We start from the raw sequence: 21516 nt of genomic DNA on the forward strand, positions 1-21516 counted from the left end.
ATAAAGGTGTCATGGCAGAAAATAGCCTAAGGACTATAAAGAAACTTTGCTCTAAATTTAGAAGTTCAGAAGCAAAACAACAGTATAATTTTGTGTGGACCCCTTTTCAACCTGTAAAGATATAGAACCTGGGTTTTTTAGAAAAACTTAATCATGGATTGAGAAATTACTTAGTATTACAATAAAGTTTAATATGAAGAACAGTATTTTTTTTTGTCTTTAGCAGATTAAAGGTAAGCTGGATGAACTGAACAATAAAAACTTGTTTTAGTCCTAAAAAGTAATGCTTTATTTTCCTTCTGAAGTATTTCACATAAATAAGGCAAAAAAAATCATATTATAATTCATATTAGGAATACATTCAAATATTTCTTCAATAAATCTAGGTGACAAGCAAAATCAAACTTTCTATACTTTGATTGCTCAAACTCTGTGTTTTGATTTATAAATAACTCAATGAAACTTCCACATGAAATTAAAACACCTTTCCTCAGGGAAAATAAATTCGAAAGCAATTTAAATATTAGTGGAATAAAACTCTCATTTAATTATGATTATGGTAAAAATTGTAATCAAGGGATTTTAAAATTATTTTTAAATAAAAGAACAGAGACTTAATACCTACATTTCAAAATAATTTATCTTAAGCATAAATCTCCTAAGTCTAAAAGAAGAAAATTATGTTTGCCCATGGAGGTATCGTTTTTCTCTGTAGAAAGTTTCAGAAGTAACAGCAACAATACAATGCCCCCATGTGGACACTTATGTTTCATTTAGATTTATCTTAAATGTATTTCTAATGAACAGATTCTGAAACAAAAGATATGTATAACTAAATGTGAAACTGGTACAACTCCTTTCATATAAATTTGCACTATAAAATACAGATGAACATAATTCCAAACATCTCTCAGGTTTTTTTTTTTTTCAACCAAGTCCCAGCAGAAAAAAGCACTGATATTGTGAAGCCAGGAGGAACAGGAGAACCTGGCATACATAAACTGCATTTCAAAGCTTTTCTATGTTTGACATTCATTCATGGTTCAGAGAGCCATTCATATCTCCCTTTCTCTTGCTTCTCCTTTCTGGGAACATAACTAATCTATGTGTGACTATTGTAAATATTCAGTATTAAGCATTTGCTTCAATGTATTATAAACGGTCCAACCTTACAGAACATTTTAAGATTTAAGATTTTTTTTCTTAACAGAAATGAAAAGATGATCTTTGCCTGCTTTCTTGAACAAAGGTGATAAAAATCATCCCATTCCTATTATCAAATTTGCTTTTTAGCTAAAATAAATGTGGTTTTTAAAAAATGCAAACAGCTATGGACTTCCAGTGATCATCTGAAGCTTTTTACTGAAGCTAAACTAATGCTTCTCCTCTTGCCTCCTCGTCCCTCTGTTTTTACCTGGTCATTCCACGTGAAGTCGGGAGCGATGTTCAGCCGAACCCGGAGCACAGTGCGGGTGATTGGCTGGATCGTTGCTTCCATGATGATGGAGGGTATTTGATGGACACACTGTTTTACCTTTAACCCAATTTTCACATGATGCAGCATATGACCTGCCAAGAAAACATCAGGTGTAACGAATTTGCATTTCCAGGAAAAAGCATACAGCTCTGACTTTCAAATAGGCTTTTAGAAAGAAGTATTATTGCTTGCTTGTTTTGCTCCTGGGTACGTAAATGTCTGACTCTCTTGACCTGGCATGTCTGAATATTTTGTAATACTTAACTTGAATTAGCAATTTAGAGCCTTGAAAAATCAGTATTTTAACCCCCTTGTTGGCCATAACTAAGGGGTTAAAATAACTATTAAGAATTCATACTGCAAATATTATGTCAAGCTAATTCCCTCTCCTTCACTTGCTTTCAGACCAGGCTCTTACCAAGCCATATATTTTTTTTCAGAGCACAAATACAAACTTTTTACTTAATTCAAACTTTTATAATTTCTGTGTAGTGGTTCAAAGCAGACAGAATGCTTTTCATGAAAATGAACAAAGGTACTTAACAGGTTAAAAATGCATGTAAGTAAACATCTCACAGCAGCTTTGATCTGTGAGAATATACCAGTGTGTAAATGATACAAAGGAAAAAATAAATGTTGCGATTTGTTTTAAATTTTCTATTGTAGTCATGGCTACTAGGGCAATAAAGTGATTCTATTTATTTAGAAAAATGTCCTACTTGTATTTTACAGCTCAAATCTCTCTTCCTTTGCTCTTCTCTTTGAATATAAAACAAAGTATGTAGCAGTAATTTATTTTTTTACGAAAAATTATTCCACCTTCTTTCTTATTTAGGAAAATATGGCTTATTTACTACATTTTCACTGAAATTGTTAATGTAATTACATGGAGCATATTTTAGATTTTAATTGTGATGGTCATAAATACTCCCTGTTAAAATCTACCTTACCAATTGCTACTGATATTTTCTGGTATTGTTATGTGGTTCTGTGCATACTTACCCATTTAAAAAACCATAAAAATAATTTAAAAAAATAAGTCATATTATTTGCATTATGTACAAAGTGAGAAGGTGATACAAACATTTCCTGCAATTACAAGACATTTATGAGCATAGCATCTTGAAACTGCTATTTTTAAAAATTGATACTGATTTTCTTTTCAGATTTTCTTATTTAACAAATTGGCAGATAGATTTGTCTTACACAAGTGCTTATACTTTGAACTGATGAATGGTGACCTTGCTTAAGAATCAAACCCCTAATCAAAAGTTTTAATACATTTTTAATCAGTTTAATTTGGAGTTGGTAAAACAACTGCACCTCCAACAAGTAGGTTATTAAAAACCAAATCCCTTATGTTGATACACTTGGATGATACGTGCAGTGTTACAGCATATTTGCACAGAGACTAGCTTTTACAATTAGAGGTAGAACTTCAGAAATCATGTTAAATAAAGGCAGGTGACAAATATTCAAAGATATGACTCAAAAAAAACTATGTAGGCAAGTATACTTTTCATGGTAAAAATCACTCTCTTTATCTAAATATGTGAGGTGAACTGTGTTTGTGCATGATAACACTGAGGTTCTTTTACAGTTATGTGCTAGGGGATAATAAGGTTCCTCTCCCAACTTCTACAAAATATGAAAAACTCTCTCCCCCTAAGCTCTCTTTTTTTTCTTTTTAATAGTCATATTATGAGAAACCATCAATGGCATTTAAGAAATATTAAAACCCTCTGAAAAAAGGCTGACTAAGAAAATATGCATGTCTTAAAAAAAAAAAAAGAATTTGCTTATTCTAAAATGTTTGTCATCTGCATTCTGAAAAAAAAGGGACTGCTTATCTCAGCTAACACAGTGATTTCTGGAAACTCCATGGTTACACTGCAATAGCTCATAGATTGGTGTTGATCAATTCATGGTACCCTGGAATCCAGGATCTGTGCACACAATGTGCTCTCCACCCATCTGATGCTTTCATCTCCCGCTAAGCCACGGGCTGAGTTAGCCAGCTAGCTCCTGTCTTTGTTACTCTATCTCCAAGGTCTCCATAACATTTAAAAAGCAACAAACACTAAGACTGAAGCTAGCCCTGTGGGGTAAGAAAACAAGGCAGTACCTGGAAGTTGTGCTTTTCCTCATTTCAACAGGCTTAGAACTTGAAATAAAAATACAGTGGCTTCCTTCACACGCCTCAGAAAGAGAGGCCAGACAGGAGGAAGTGTGTCAAGCAACTACTTCACAGAGATACACAGATCAACTTTGTTTGATATTTATAAGGCTGAAGAACATGAAATATCATCATGCATGGTCAGCAGTGACCTATTTTACAGTTAAATCCCCTGTCTCATCTACTTTCAAACTAAGTCAGTATAAACCAGACCCAGACAAATTGCAGGTATATATAGATACATTTTCATCTTGTTAATACTAGTTCCAATACACTGAAGGAAGCAAAACTGTTTTTTGAATTTTTACATAAAATTTCCTGCTTCTCAAGTCAGGGTATAGGGAGAAAGAAAAATTAAAAAAAAAAAACAAACCCAAACAAAACAAAACAAAAAAAAACCCCAAAAATCCCCCTGAACTAAAAACAGCTCCATAAAACCAAACAACAGCAACAAAATAAAAAAAAACAGGTTATACAATAAATTGAAAAGAACACTAAGCACTAAAAGGCATCACAAATACACAAAATTTAACAGAGGTGAATTAAAAAGTGCTATAACACTTCTGAATAAAAAATTATAATGCTAGCATTTCAAATAAAATGCAATGGTTTTAATACATGTAGTATTACTATATCAAAATACAGTTAAAGTAAGCACCTAGAATTTTGTCATAGTCTTTTGGTTAACTTATTAAATGAAAATATAGGCTATAATTCTGCAAACTTTTACATAATTATTTAACTTTTTACAGCCTAGATTAGACATGTAACACAGTTTTCCAAGCTAGGAATGTAGTATGCCTGCAAATGAAAGAAATATTGAGTTAGATGTGACAGCTTCTAAGCAGTGAGTATGAATGGTATTTTTATTCTAAAATTAGATTTTTTCAAAAAATGGCAGTTTGCTTATCAATAGGTTGGTAATAGCAGGTGCAAATTAAGTCCAAAAAAATACACTAAGGAAAAAGAAAAACATTACAAGTGTTTTTTTTTTTCAACTTCAACCAGCTGGTGGGCAGTTTATGCACAACAGTTTATACAGACTTACTGGAAATTGTCATTATGTCTATCAGTAGGCTTGTGGATTTTCTCATTATTGGACTGTCAAATCCTTTAAAAAATTCCATTAAGGTTTTGTTGCAGTGACACCAGTGACAATGAATTCTCCACGTTCAATGAAAATTAATGCAGTCTTTCAGAAGAAGGCCATTTACTGATAGCATACCTGGATGTAATAATCTGGTTTTATTCTTTTTCATGTTAATAGTTAAAGAAATAAGGCCACATTGTGCCAACTGGCAAAAGTAAACAGATGCCTTTTATAGTAGTGTGTTATGTAAGGTGGGCAGAAAGGGAAGCACACAGGTCAACATAAACATGTATATATACACATATATATGTAAATACCTATCAGTAGAGATCTCCCTTCCATCTGTGTTCTGTGACTACCAGGACATGGGCTGGCCTTATCAGAGCTGTGCCATTTTACATGCTGGGGAGACTGGAAAAAAATGTCTTTATTGGACAAACCATATTAATGTGTGGTATGTGGCTACAAGGCTTCCAGACCAGAGTGGGAATATCCATGCATGGCTCAGATTTAGTTCTTACTTGCCCTTTGTTTCCAAATAGTTTAAGCAGATCAGCCTGTCAGAGTCCAGGACATCCCTCTGGCTGCCCTGGATGTCTCGAGACCCTGGCAGGAGGCTTGGAGACCTTGGCAAGAAGTCAAAAACACCTGTGGTTTCGATTTTAGCCCGTGGGAGAGGCTGCCAACTCTATATGAGGAATTACAAGCCAATTACTACAAGAAAAGAAGTGTCCTAGCCTTTTCTTCCTTCTTCTTGTCCTCCATGTCTTGCTGTGATGGTGACACTTTCCTATTGGTCTAGGATAAGGACACATTGTCCAACATAGATGTTAGATATGGGTTCTTTGTTATAAACAGACGAGATGTAGCTTTTGGTATAAAAGGTAAACACCGCCTGAGACGCCGGCCAGACTGCCATGGCTTCTGTACTAGGCGGGCCTCAGCAGGTCAGAAAGAAAATACTATAGATAAAGAGAAATAAACAACCTTGAAAACTCGACTTCACGTATTCCAGACCTCTTCTTCGGCTGCTGGGCTAGGGGAACAAGGATTTTTACACTGTTGGGGTCTCACCAGCTGACCCTGACATCAGCCTTGCTGGTTTCTCACCTATTTCATCTTTTCTCATGTCCTTCATCTTGTCTATGGTGAGATTCTTCTCTTCCAGCTTGGAGAGGACGGATGGTGGTAAGACTGAGAACTGCCTGAGAGGGCTCACCCAGCCCCACAGCCGCTTGTCAATGACTTTGCTGAGGTTCAGTAGCCGATATGTCATGGCAGGCCAACGTTTCCTCAGGGCAATCTCAAAAAGAGCTCGAACAATACGAGCTGCATTCTGGAAAGTGAAAAGGAAAAAAAAAAGCCAAACTGTTGTAATTCTCTTAATATTCTTTGTAAAATGAAAATTATCCCATAGACTCATCTTTGACAAACCGTAACAATAGATTCTTCTTTTCAAACTGATTTCAAACATTTTTTAAAACTATTTTTTCCATCACTGTCTAGTGGCAGAATTACCTCATGGCTGCATTCTGAAATTATGAAATGAAACATGTGCAACCAATTAAAATTGTAGTGTCAGGTCTGCCACAGAACTTTGATCACAGTTATGCTAACATTATAGACTTCCAAATTTATTGTGTATCAATCACGTCTGAAGCAAATTCACTTAATGTACCACCCATATAACAGACACCTGCAAACTCACTTTATATCAAAATTCAACTTTTGTTTTATTGCAGTTTATGCTTCTATAATATCATCCCATTTCACATTGAATTTCACAACATTTGCAGAGAAGCTTAACAGTGGTGAATGTTTAAAAACATTTTACTGTATTCTAAGAATAGTGTGTAACTAAACTGTACAAATATGCTTTGGACTTGGAAAAAATAATTATTAACATAAGTTTGAATGAGGTCAGTCATATCTTGAAAACCTAAGTTATGGTATTCCTTTCAAAAACTTTTCAAGCTGTATTATGAAGCAATGCTTTTTTATTTTTTTTTTTTCCCCACCAGTACTGTGTCTGGATTAGGAATTATGTTCTTGATTCATTGAATAGAATATAATCATTCCCTACTGGCTCTGCTATGCCAACAGGAATAAAAAATAGAAAATTATTTGGTTGTGATAGGAAGCATATGTTACTAAAGAAGCACATTCCTCCTACTTACCAAGGATGAAAAATTTTCTTAATACTCACTATCAAAGTAAAAACAAAAAATCACACTTTATAGCACTGGTTCCACAGTACAGTTTATGAAGACCTGAGAAGAAGACCATGTTGCCTCACTAAACATGCTATAAATGAGACAGACAAATAAAAACAATTGCCTTAAAAGCAAAGATAAATGATCCTACAGAAAATGATTTTGCTGTGCAAGTGCCACAATTTTTATGATGTGCACAATCAATTCAGTATTTTCTCATTTATACTCATATGTGCTAGAAAATACAAACATTTCTCAAAAAGTTGATGCTACTATGAAAATGTTGCTGAAGACTCTGTATAATTTTGAATATTTAAATCTCACCTTTAGCACCAACTAAATGCAACTTTTAGAACAACTCTTTCCAAAGCAGTTTTGTAAGGATGAGACAAAAATAATTCCATACAACATCTCTGGTGACTATTAAATATAAAAAAGAAAAGTGAGAGTGAGATGGGATAAAAGGTACCATTTTTTGGGGTCACTGTTGTCTAAATAGATCTGTGTCATGTCCCCCTCTGTCCCTGCCTATGAGTGGCAACTAAACATGCTGTGTAGCAATCAACCCTTTAGGAGTCAAATGAAGCCAACAAACAAATATGTAGACTGGTATGTAAATCTGCACATTTTTTGCTAGATTACATCTAGCCACAGAATTACAATAGCACATCTTTTGTGAGTAAACCAAGATATGTGAATCAAACACAAAATATGTTTTGCAGAATGAAGTATAAAACCACACAAAGCATAAAAATAGATTACAACAGTTTTTCACATTTAGAAGAAAACCCTGAAATTTAGAGAGTATAATTTTTGTGCAATCACAGTTAAAGGAATTAAAGAGAATAAGATTATATAGGTACTCCAAACAAAAAAGGACATTTATAATTAACAAAAACTTCTATAGTCTCTCAAGGTAGCCTTTTGCAATACTTTTCTACTCAAGTGTTATAGCTCACATCATGCACAAACACAAGGCTCTGATTTTCAAACAAACTTGCACAAAAATGTATAAAAAAGATGCAGACGGGCCTACTTGTATAATTGTAAATATTTGGGAGAATTAAAACAGCAGAAGTCAGCAACAAATACGTAGAAAATACTATTTTTACCTGTGCAACATATGCAGAATCTGAAATAAGGGAGAAGCTGTCCATCTCCCCTCTGCTAATGTATGTTTGAAGGAGGATATTAATTTTCCCATAATTGTTTTCCACACCTCCTGGAGCAGGAAGTTCACAGAAATCATTTAGCAAGGTATCTAGCTCTTCTATTTCTTCTTCTCTTACCTAAAACACAATTATACATTATGAAGAGGCTGAAGCAATTTGATAAAAAATTTTACTCTGAAATCAAATTTTCCTTATAACATAGTTATATTACTTTTAAATGAAGTCTCTAGTTTTAAGAAAAAAAAGCAGTAAACCCACATCTTCCACAATGTAGCTAATAGACCATAATTGAAAGTATCTTAATAGGGACACAATTACATTTTGTTATTCATCACCATCTATTAAGGTTTCCATTGACATACAAAAATTTGATATGCCACAAAAATTGAATATTGTGACCTTGCCATCCTTCATCTGATGAGATTTTATTTTTTATTTGACCAGAGTAAAACTTCTGTCCATCTGGATTAGGGCAATCTTGAATTAACATTAAATGTACTCATTATAGTTACACTGTTTGCATGTGGTATAATACATTTTTAAACTCAAAACTGTGAAGTACTATGATTCATCATATTAAAATTTTCACTGTTAATAAGATTAAGTCTTAATATGAGTAAAGAAATATTAATATCTATGGTTTGAATAATGAATAACATTTCACATTCTAACTGATGACCCTTACATGGCAAGACTAGCATAAATCTACATATTCTTTGACTTACTGATAGTCTGTTAGTGTAAAACTTATTTAAAGAGGGTAAATGTTTGGTCCCTGCAGGGAACCATCTGAAAGTAATTTTCATTTGGACCTGACTACCTGACATACAAAAGACCCTGAGACAATTTGGTTAAAATCCCCAACATTCTAGTGACAAGTCCCACAGGAAAGAAAAACATGAAGTACAGAACCATCATAAATGACTCCACTTTCAGGGGAATATCATGCTCTGCTTACAACAGCATTTTTATAATTTTCTTCTCCTCTTGCACAGCACAGTATAGGTCTTATCCAGATCTGTATTTCAGCTGCTGGTGAGTTACGTATCTCAAAATTCAGAATTTTTAAAGAAATGGAAACGTTATTAATTTATCAAAAGTCACAATTTCTATCACACAGAGGGGCAAATCCCGAGTTATTCCTGTGAAATCCAGTTACCTATTTTAACATTCAGAGCTGCACAGGAAATGAATCACAAAAATCTGGAAATGACGGTGCACTGATACCATACCATATAAATCTGAGAAAGTAAACTAGAAAAAATGTGTTTTAGTCAAGAAGCATCACTACTAACTTTATTACAAATACAGAAACATATCATATGATATTTTCCATATGCTTTCCTTTTAAATATTAAATTACACTAAATTTAGACCCAGTCAAGCATTATCACTATCATAAAAAAACCCCTTTTAGCTTGGAAAACGTTCCATGTATGACTGTGAAACCTCACTGCTTATTATCTTCTATAATAGAAGAGATTATAGCAAAATAGAATTTCTCCATTAGATGAAGAGACGGTAATACCCAGACAATGTGTGCAAATATGTAAATATGTAGATGGTGAGGGATTCACACTGCCAGCTTGCAGAGCCAGGTGAATGAGAGCCAGCTCTGATCTGCAAGTTGTATAATTGTGGTAAAATGGCAATGAGCCCAAGCTAACAAACCCTGTGGAGTCTGGCTCATACCTCTGTGAGATGGAAGCATGGGCAAACAACCTCATGCTAGCTTGGAATGTATTGCTTTGTGTCCTACCCACACGGGAGGCAAAAGGGAGGCTGGAATTGAACTGAGTACAATAGAATAGTAATGTTCTAGCCCATGTAAAATCTGTTATGACAACTTTCTAGATTTCAGATTTGAATTTATGAGAATTTATCATTCTGCAAATCTAATATTGTCCCCTGCATAAAATGTATGAGTTCGCTTCAGTGAGTCCGGCCTCATTCCTGAAAAAGCAAACTGTTCAGGGACACATCCAATAATGCCTTAAACTTCAGAGAAACAGTCTCATCCCTAGGCACACTATTCAAATGGACACTTAGCTTCACCTGTTAATAATTGAAGAGCTGAAAAGTTCTGAAAAGCATTTAAAATAATTACTCCAAGATCCATAACTAGTTATTAAATGTGCACTACAGTTCAAGCTGAACTACGTACAAATTTGAGCGAGAGCATATTATGTTTACTTAGAAAACATTTTTTAACGGTGCTTAGCATTTAAAACTTGTGTCTGTAGACAGTATTTGTAGACAATGGAGAAAGTACTACAGAAGTGTCTAGCTTCAAGACATTCTTTACCTTTATCTGTTCAAACTCTTCAGCTTTTGATACTATAGCAAGAATATCGCCTTCGGTTTTATGAGCATCAAACAATTCATTGAAAGTCTATTAAAAATAAAAAGAATTGATTTGTTACTGAAAATAAAAATACACATATAACAGGAAATGAAGAAACCCTAGCCAAGAGCTTAAAAGGCATATAAGGCTAAAATGTAAATTATTGGAAGACAGAAGTGATGCAATTTAAACAGGAACAAATTCCATAATGATTTTTCAGCAGTTTCAGAAAAATAGTCCCTCCCAGTGCCATGTCCACCCCAAAATCAGGACACATGCAAAGGGGACACTTAAAAAAAAAGTCTAGGAAATATCTCACTGAATAAATATGTGAGAATAATTATACAGAGTGACAGTATACAATTAAAAATTATTAATGCTGAGTGTTTAGCTTTTATTCAAGAAAAACATTTGCTAAGAAAGAAAATGTTTTAAGACGAATGTGTACATTAAATCAAGTTTCCAATACTACAAAATTTTGTACATATTTACAATACAATCTGATTACAGTGCCAGAAGTTGTTCAAGGTTGTCAACATGATAGGACTTTCTCCCAGAAAAGGTCATCTGCTATCAGACACTACAGTACAATGTGCTATCATGTACCAATGGTTGTACACAACATGAGTATCAAAATGTTTCTTATAATTCTTCTACCAGAAGTCAAAAAGACTATAGAAATTTCAAATCTCACCTCTTAAAGAAACAAAATTTTCAGTATTGCTTGATATTTAGTTTCTTTCTTTTTCCTATTTCCTCTCCCCCCATTTCAGTAAATACGATTTGAAAATACAGCGAACCAGCTACACATTCTGTAATATCAACTATTATACAATACTATTATAAAATACAACTATTTTAGGCATATGTTAAAATAAAAAGGAAAAAATCCTCCAGAAACAGGACATAATCTTTTACCTCTATAGTATTGTATTTAATATAGTAGTGGCTGGCAGTTCTGCCTAAATCTGTTGAAGAAAAAAAGCCAGTCCGTTCTTCAAAGCGAATCATGCGGGCTTTGTCCAATTTTCTGCCAACTTCAACAACCAATTGTTCTCTGTGCTTTTCTAGACCTGGATCCATCTAGACATGAAACACACATATTTATTTGCAAAAAAGAAGTATTAAATATAAAATTTCCTAGAGGTAATCCGGACACACAAAGTAAAAAATCTGATAAAATAAAGGTAAAGTTATTAAGTCATAATTTTCTTGAGATCTCACTAATAACAGTTATATTGACATTACTGACCAAAACCTAAATGTACAGGACAAAATAATCAGAATAAAATTTCTTTTACAATTATTTGGGACTGTCATTACAATGGACATCAATACAATTTATGAAACAGTAGTATGCCTATGAAACAAATTTACATTGAAAATTTTGAAAGATGCTTTAATGATAACATATTCTTCATTAATTATCATTATCATTACTGTATCACTTCAAAAAACCATGTCATCTTATGGCACCTTCTGTTTATGAAAATGGCCAAAGATATACCTTCCTTTGTAGCTGACATGAGGTTGGCTTTAATTACTTTAAAAATAGATTAAGCTTCAAATTGCATGGCTTGAATATTTCCTAGCAAAAAAAAAAAAAATTAACATCCCCCAAAGCCTTTGGTATGTTAATTGGGATATTCTAATTAGTGAGTTACAGATGTACAGTAACATTCATGTTAAAAGCACACCAAGGAGCTTCCTGTGCCCAACACCAATTCCATTCGTATCAAAGTTCAGGAACTTGGACATTTTGTCCTACTAATAATGACATTATCTCATTAGTACATAAAAGGCTGGGCAAAACTCCCATCTGAGTAGGACTGCTGTACAATTGTGTGTTTCCACATCAGGCACCTGGGATGCCCACACTGACAGGTATGAGTGAAAAAGGATTCGTAGTTATGTTAACCTTCTGGTATATGTGCACCTGAGATATGGCTCTAATTAGACAAGCAAGAATTAGTTTTAAAGACTAAAACACTGTTCTAGTCCAAGGCAGTATGCTTATTTCAGGCCCTGTGTATAGTTCAGATTTCCTATAAGTCATACCAGCCCTCTGGGTAAATCTGAAACAAGACAGCAAAAAGGAGCAGGCTTTAAGAATTGCTGTGCCTTGGTTTGCTCTGGCTTTCCCTGGGCCAGGATTCAGTTTCACCTTTGTGCAGAAGTACATCATCTCATGGTTGGTGACGCTGCAGAAAAATGCAGTCATCTCCACAAAGCAGCTGCGAGACTAGTTCCTAATATTCCACATTTGCCAGTTACCCTGAAGCTGTTTCTCCTTAGTTATGGCTTGCCGTAGTTTCAAGTCAAAAGCTAAGATGGTAAAGGTCTAGAGTTGTTTTCTCAATAGAAAGACATGCATTGAGGTCAGATTTCAGAGCAGAGTTGGTCAAAAAAAAGTGATCTAGATGCCAGATGTTCAACATTTCTTAAAACTATCATGGGAGCAAAAATAAAAAAATAAATAAAAAAAAAAAAAATAAAAAATTATTCCCTACTCCTTTGCCAGTCCAAAGTACCTGCCAGTCTTTTGCCTTACATAAAAGCTGAAGCTGCAACAGCACACTAATATTTTTTACAAAGCTTCAACTTTAAAGGAAAGGTCACCAATTTGAAAAAGCTGTGGAACAATATTTGAGTTTAGACAATCCATGGTTAGCACCCTTGTTGAACTTGTATAATTAGAAAACCTCAGAATAAAGGATCCAGCCTAGAACAGCTTTAAGCCAGTCTCTTTAAAATGAGCCTTGGCATGTCCACAGTAGGAAATTGAGCAGGTCTGGAGTATGCATATGGAAATTTAAGAATGCATGATAAATTACATTACTATTCATTATAAAGTACATTATTATCCATAGTTTTCCTCTAACTTACTGAGAGAAATGTTGGGCACAAGCTCCTCTAATTTTTTATCTAAACATAAGTTTTATAATGATAAAAAGCTCTGCTTAATGGTGGGAACAGCAAAGAATGGAACCAAAAAGAGGAGAAAATAGACAAAGAAGTTTATTTAATCCAGGCACCTTTTCAATGGAACCCCAGAAATAAGATGCCTTTAATTCATACTACTAGCTTCACTAATACAACATTTGCATTTGCTCCACTTTTTCCTTCCAGTCTTTGTTTCCTCTTGCTGCTTATCATTAATTTTGGCCATTTTAATGAATCAGTAAGAGCCATTTTTGGCATTTCTGGCAAACAACTTAAAAAATCACAAATCAAAGCAGCGGATCGGCAGCAGCCTGCTCCTGGGTGTAGCCCAGAAAGATCCTGGAGACAACGTGGGGTACCAAAGATGTGCGGTATAAAGTATAATTACTGTGTGGTATAAAGTATAATTACTGGATGTGGGGGAGACCAGTGGAAAGGGAATGGGGAATGAGTTTGCATGATCTCGGTCTCATCAAACAGCTAGGAAGTGTGATCCACGAGGGATATTGGGATTCTGAATGGGTAACACTGAATGGGTCAGTGAAAACAGAGATAGAAATTGGTGTACTGCAACACTGCTAAAATACACTAAGACACCAGTTATGAAAATTGAATACCTATACCCTGACTGGTCTAACTGACCAAAGCTTTGGTTATACCTGCATCTGGCATGAGAGCATCCATATACTCTCAATCACACATAAGGTTTGATGTTTAAAACTGGTTAATCTAATTCATTTATACGAGAGGATTTGCATTGGTTTTACTCTTACATGAATGGGTAACACTTCACATTGATACAATTTGTTACTGCCTTAACTCAAAAAAATGAATTTTTGAGTAAAAAGGAGTAAAAAGAGGGTTAGTGAAAGAATATAGCAAGCGCTGGCAATCCTCACTTTCTCACCAGCTGAACAGAAACACTAGAGTAGGGGGAAGGGGAGAAACTGCTGTTCATTATTTTTAAAATTTATAAAAGATATTTCTGTTAGTGTTTTCTTGCTTTTTTATCACTTATTACCACTATGGTTACATTTTTTTAATTTAGAATTTGATAGTGAAACAAAAACTAGAATTTATATTAGTGGGACAACAACATTCTTCTCACTAGCAAATCAATTTTTGATTCTCATTTATCTATTACTTTGTGGTCTGTGTTATATATTATTATATTAACATATGGTAATGTACTATATGGCTTTTTACAGAAAAGAAATTTGAGATGACCAGAGGTCTAAAGGTGTCTGCAGAAGCTTCTTTAAGGTATAGCACACCTATTTCCAGTGTAGTTTCTACTATCATAGACAAAAAATATCAAAAAACTGCTGACATACACCTCTGCATGTCACCATGACCCAACAAACTGCTGCTCACAATGTCAAAATAAATTATGAAGTCACAAAACGGATCCTTGATGTGAAATAAACTGCAGTTACCATACAGCTGTAAGTTTGACCTGCATTAGGCTCAATTAACCATGTCTAACCATGTTAACATTAAATGCTTATAAACAGCTGTACAAAGAAAAACATAATAATATTTAGATAATCTGTAAACTACTAATCTTCCTAAAAATTACAGATAATGGAAAAAACTTGAAAAACCCCCATATGTAAATGTGCTCTGATTCATATCACAGCATGGAACACTTGGAAATATGCAAAAAAAATTTCCAAACAAATTAATAAAAAACCTTATAATTAATAAATCATATGAAAGAAAATTTCACCCAACTAAAAATTTTATTTTATACTTTATAAATTATTATACCAGGAAACATTCTAAAACAAAAGCTGACAGGGGTGAGCAGGAATTCAAGCAACTCAAAAATGCTTTTTTAAATAATTTCTATCTAGTCTACAAAACTGAAACATTGAAAACAGCCTAAGTTATAGTAACTGTGTGATAAGAATGAATGGTGTCCTTTGGAGCATAACTTGACCAGTTAAAATGTATTTTTATGTGAACAGAAGGGGCCTCATAATTCAGCGTTAAAAACACTCTGCTATAGAAAATATCTTCCTTTTTCTAAGCACTTTAAAAGAATTGCTGATGTCAGGTTAAGTAGAAATAGCAAATATTTATCCTCACATCAGGGAAGGATTAGAGACTCAGAACAGGTTACAGATTTTTTTAAAATGCATTTTATACCTGATAAGCTTTGTGACTGATGCCATATACTAATGGATTTGCTCTCATCCGTACATAAAGATAAGTGTAACTTATCCACTTTACTGCTTCTTCCACATTAGTTACTGTGCCAAGAGCAATCTGGAAATAGGAGAAGAGACAAAATTAAGTATATATGTTACAGCTGTACATAACTACTTGGCTGAAAACACATGGTATTCAGACTATTAGCACAAGATTAAAGAAAGTGTTGGGATATTTCCAATTTACATAATTTTGAAATAATCCTAAAACAATAACTTGACCAATTTATGCATCTTTATCTTGTGAACATGTAATAACATGGGTTGCTTTGACACAATACTATAGATACAGTGACTATAAATCTTTCCTACACCATTTATGATTTTTACAATGAAAAGACATCATTGAGCAAGCTTGTTATCAAAATAAAAAGACAATCAAACCAAAATTATTCCATAGTGGATATGGTCAAGGTAATTTAAAGAACTTGAAAAAACTCTACATTTAAAATATTAATTTCATCATGCCACTATGAAAGCACCATCAGGTCCTAAACAAAATGATATCAAGAATCTTTAGGTTTTTTATTCCTCGTACTTGGAAATCCCATTATACACAGTCTTTACAAAGAGTTTTCTCCTTTTGTAGCTGCAAGTCAAAGATACAAGTACCTGCTACATTTTCAAGGCTAAATCAGGTATACCAAACCCATTTTTAGTACTAAATTACTTTTTTTCCTGAAAATTCAATACTTTTATCAAATTGTTGACCACACACACATTTTTATTTTATAACTTCAACTACATTTTTACTAGTTACATTCATGAGAAGAATTTTACCACTTAATTCCAGTTATCCTGATTTTACCAGAAGAATTTAGTATTTCCTGCATGTCCCATGAACAAACCTTCTTTGATTGTTGCTGGTTGTTAAAACAAGCAAAAGTCCCTCTTACCAAAGTTTTGTGATCCATTACTGCATTTTTAAAGCTATTTTTGTTTTATTGGTGTTTGGATTTCATACAAATCTTCTATGTAACTTGGCAGAAATAATAATAAAAAGACTCTATAGAACTGAATACATATTCATGTTCAGACTGAGGTACCTAGACCTCAATAACAATACTGACATTCTTTTTCAAAGTAAAAAGAAAAAGTCTTTTTCTGGTAAAAAATAACAGTGAAAGTCTTATCTGCCCTAAGTAAACTTAAATCTAGTAAATGCTTGTTAATATCGAAGTCTAATACCATGGAGTAACCCTAGGCTTTACTTAAAACATTTTTCAAATGATATTTTGTTGTTCAAAAGGCTAAAGAGGTTGGGGGAAGTCCCATTGTATTGCTTTTCAAAGCATACAGCCACATAAAGCACTGAAGTACTACAGACTACTCACTCACAGACTACTACAGGGAGAACAGGGAATACAGCCCACAGGTTACTATTACTTGATTTGTACATAGGTTATTTGAAGCATTTGGTTTCTTTGAATGACTCAAATATCTTTCAGTCCAGAAGTTGAAATAGCTTAACAACATAGTCCACTAGTAGCATTTTCAACAAGGACTTTCACAATCATGAAAACATAATATTCTCGTTACTGAGGACCATGAAGTCTGACAAAAAATAAAACAAAACACAACTCATTTTTTCTTTGCCTTATTTGTTCAAATATCTGATTCTATTGCTATTCTATTCTAGTCTAATTAATTACTTTAATAAATTAAAAGCAAAACTGAAGGAAAAAAGCAATTATGAAATACGGTTGGGTTTCAGATATGGTACTGAAATCTAATACTGCACTTTCCTTCTTCCCCCAACTTCAATAACATTATACAGTCAAAAAAATCCAGAGTAATTTCTAAATATTTGCTGCCATCTAGTGTTCAAGTAAAGTTCTTGTGGGACTGAAAACTTGTATTAGAACAGTATGAATGATCCAAGTTTCCAGAATTTCCTCAACCATGTATTAAGCATTTAGTTACAGGTGAAATAATTGATGAATAGAAATATTTACTATCTTGACATTGTATTGTCCAATTGCACCAGTTGTCATAAAACAATTTTGATTTTTCACAGTTCAAATGGTGTTTCATCACTCACAGAATGCAATTTTGAGTAATACATTTATCCAACTCACTCTGTAATTTTAAATTACAGCAATAATTAGCATCACACAATTTTAACTAATTTTTCAGTGACTGATGTTGCCATCACTGAGCAACGTGCTCAGCAGCATTTATTATTATTATTTATTTTCTTTTTGCCCCCCCCTTTTTTTTTTACAAATGCTATACCACAAACTATATGAAGTTGAATGATATTTCAGAGAAGGTGGTTTTGATTTTCAAAAAAGTGTAAACAGATATAAGTAGCATGGCTTTTGGGGGACAGTTCTTGAAAAAATAGGTTTTTTCTCTGATATTTCTGATAACTAGAAAATGGCATAAAAATATTACTGATAATATATAATGAACTTATTATATAGCATAATACATTCTTTATTACAATATGTACCTTTTTAAAAAATATAATGCCTGTTATTATTGTATAATTGAGTCAGATTACACAAAGAAAAATTTCAGTATCTATATCAAATATTTGTTGTTAAGGTAAGACAGCAAGGAACCTTTCTTACAACCGTATAAGCAATTTTCTGTTTCCTTTGGAAACCAGTGGATTTTAAATTACTATTTCAGCCTCATAGTGCTATGGTCTTATTCCTGTCAAGCTTCTGAAATAATTATTGCTACTAGAATTGTCCCAAGTCAAACAGCATCTCCTGTGCTTTACCCCATACCCAGATCAGTCATTCAGTCACCCAGCTCCTGAGTGACTTTTCTTTTTTAGGAAAGGATTCTGAAGGAGTTTTTCATCTCTTCTGAGAACCCTTTCTTTCAAGGTAAAAGATTGAGAGGTTTGTCCAGAATAAAAAAGTCACCACGTTCTACATTCCTGCCTTCAGAGGAAAATCGCAAGCACATGCACGTGGAGGCACACACCCTGGGGAAGGTATACCCACTGTCCAGCACTGCAAATCATTTCCTAAGCTCTCTGGGGAAAGGAGTCATCCCAGCAAACAAGCTGGAGTCCAGCTGTGGCTGTCAGGAAGGGCTCTATCAGGTGGAAACCATTAGGGAAGGAATGGTGACCTGCATCGTATGAGCTATTGATGATAGTTCCCAGATAAGTTAAAGTTTATGGTCTAATTAAACCACATCCCCTGCATCTTATCTTTCTTCCTGTATTTCCAGAAAAGACAGCCATAGGTATTTTCTGTTTGCCAGCTGGTCAACTGCCCCAGGACTTGCTCCTCTCAACGAAGTACCTTAACCAGCTCTTTTATACATTTTTACATCCTATTATGCCTACTGGCAAAATTTCAGCAAAAGAGGAAAAGGGCATCTCTATGCCTTTGTTGATGATCACTTATCATTTACTATTCTGCTGATTTTTAGGGGGAAAAAATCCCCATAACACCAAACCAAAATGCAGATCTGTAGGAGAGAATTAACAGCAGACTTACACGCTGATATACACATTCAAACTCTTAATTTTGGTGTCAACTCAACGAAGTTGGATATATTTAATGTTTCCCCACCCTGTAGTTCTCCCAAGCACTGAAGCACCAAGACCAGCTGTCTCTGAGGTTAGTTAACAGCAAGTGCTGAAGGGCAAAATGCAGCAATGAGGAAGAAGCACCATACACATTTCTCCTTAATTCTTTAATTACTGCATCTCAAGGTCTTTAGTCTTGGCTTTGCACTTGGTATTTTTAAATTGATTTTTATTCCATTTTTGGACAGTTTTAAAAGTTCTTTTCTGTTTAGAAACAGCTCCCTGCATAGACTTCCACTGTTTAACCACCCAGCTGACATAATTTTATTTTCTAAACCTGTCACTGGCTCATTGCAGCCAAAACATCACGGTTCTTGTCCCAGAAGAGGTGCAATCTTTTGCCATATTACTCGCATTGTTATTGCAATATTAATTTATTAATTCACAAAACTGTGTCATATAATCTTTGCTTTTGTTCTCTCCTGAAGCATACAGAAAAAATGGCGGGTTCCTTTCACAGAAACTGATTTATTTCTTTCACCATCCTCTCTGAAAATTTCCTGCTTCTAGAAAATTATTTTTTATATGAGAATTAGAAATACTGCAATTTTTTTGCATTATTTTCCCAACTTTCTCTCCTGCGCCACATAAGTGTAGGTACAAATTCAAGGCCTTGGGTTCCACTTAGCAATTGTGTGGCTAGGATTATATGTTGTATTACCTGAAATATCTGAATCATCCTTACCATCTACCTACCTATTTCTGCCAAGAAACCTGGTCTAGATAAAAGCAATTTCATATTCTTGTGGAAACATGAAGTCTTCCCATACATCCAACTGCTGCCTTCACTTTATCAGCCCTTCTGTCAGCTACTGGTGTGTCCATAACAAATTAAGAATTTAAACAATTCAGCAGTGCTTCTGGCCTTTAATTTGTTTCTCTTTACAACTAGAGAATAAGCATTTGGATTTCCTGAATGACTTGTAATAAAAGCAGATTCTGTTCCCACAATATGTTGCTTGATTATCCATCAGTTCAGATTTCCTGGTGCTAACAACAGGCTCTGCTATGGAGAAGTTGACAGTGGTTATCAACATGCTTGTCTTGATTTCTCTAACAAATCAGTCAACACCCATATATTTTGTATCCATACAGTGCTTTGTTACTACCAAAGGGTGAAAGATGACTAAAATTGAATGTACTTAATAAGACTATATACTGATTCATATGATGGTATATATTGTAAACCGTGTTTTTTTTTTTTTTTTTTTTTTTTTTTTCCCAGAATGGTGCAGCATATTGGAAGAGTTGTCTCCAGATAAACTTATCAATTTCTTCTAAACCACCTGTATCTTTTTCAAATAATTCCACTATCTTAGATCAAATCAGCATACACAGAAGTTTAGACTGACTCCAATTATATGGAAATGATTAAATTACTTTCAAAAAATATTTGACACAATAGCTCCTTGTATTGGTTACCTGTAATCTGGCAGGTACTAATTTTTCCTGCATGTTATAACAGGAGGAGAAGTACTAACACATATGTTACTTTCATGTCCTTGCTATATTATTTTACTCCATTGCTATTTCTACTACCAATCATTTATCGCAGTAATTAACAAAATTCTGACTGCATCTTCAGCTTCTGCAGCTGTATCACTTTATGGAATCTGGGGTAATATTAAAGCCATGAGTACACTGTTCTTTTCAGATTGCTACCATTACACAAAATCAGAAAAAAAACCTAACTTCCTAATATTTAAAAAAATAGCAAACTCTGCTGCCTACCCAACCCTTGTTTCACTGTCTACTTCTGTATCACAAAAAAAAAAAAAAAAAAAATAAAAAAAGAACAAAGCTCTTCTATGAAATCTGGCTGGATTTTTTCCTAGTGAAAAGGCACAAAGTATTCCAAGATGAGACCACTCTCTCCTGACTTACTGTGGTGCTGAACAATAACCACAAATAATCCTGACCTACACAATCAACTTTAGGATGAACATTTTTACTGCTAACATGTAAGCTGCTACTATGCAATTTTGAATACCTGAATATCCATCCAGTTCCACCTGGAGAATATTCAGAGGATATCTCCAGGATCATTAAGTATTGTCAAAAGGAAATGGTTGGGGGCAATACATCTGCCCAATGCAAGTATGCCTTCCATTTATTTTTGCTCTTTTTTTGTGGTAGAAGGAGAAATGGGAAAATTGAAAAAGTGATGAAAAGCTAAAATAAACAAGTATGTAAGAATTGTGTAGGTAAAATAACAAGCATCTTTAAAAGACTATTCTTAATAGACCAAATAAACCTTACATCTTTCAAAATGATAAGCAGTTTTTTGTCACTGGACATTTCAGTTTTGCTAAACTGCTTGACTTCAACCAAA

At 34.0% G+C, this 21516-nt stretch overlaps 1 protein-coding gene across 5 annotated transcripts in view; it reads right to left on the bottom strand.

Moving 5' to 3' along the window:
- ASCC3 (activating signal cointegrator 1 complex subunit 3) overlaps nucleotides 1-21516 on the bottom strand; it is a 249939-nt gene that overhangs the window by 76822 nt on the left and 151601 nt on the right. For all 5 annotated transcript variants that reach the window (XM_085574922.1, XM_085574920.1, XM_021533823.4 and 2 more), the window contains exons 17-22: nucleotides 15567-15686; nucleotides 11391-11555; nucleotides 10434-10520; nucleotides 8069-8245; nucleotides 5854-6079; nucleotides 1415-1569 (exon numbers count right to left, since the gene is read on the bottom strand). In XM_085574922.1, coding sequence (XP_085431048.1) covers nucleotides 1415-1569; nucleotides 5854-6079; nucleotides 8069-8245; nucleotides 10434-10520; nucleotides 11391-11555; nucleotides 15567-15686 — 930 coding nt within the window. The remainder of the gene's footprint in view (nucleotides 1-1414; nucleotides 1570-5853; nucleotides 6080-8068; nucleotides 8246-10433; nucleotides 10521-11390; nucleotides 11556-15566; nucleotides 15687-21516) is intronic.

Source organism: Lonchura striata, chromosome 3 (assembly GCF_050655825.1).
Source record: "Lonchura striata isolate lonStrDom1 chromosome 3, ASM5065582v1, whole genome shotgun sequence".
Lineage (NCBI taxonomy): Eukaryota > Metazoa > Chordata > Aves > Passeriformes > Estrildidae > Lonchura > Lonchura striata.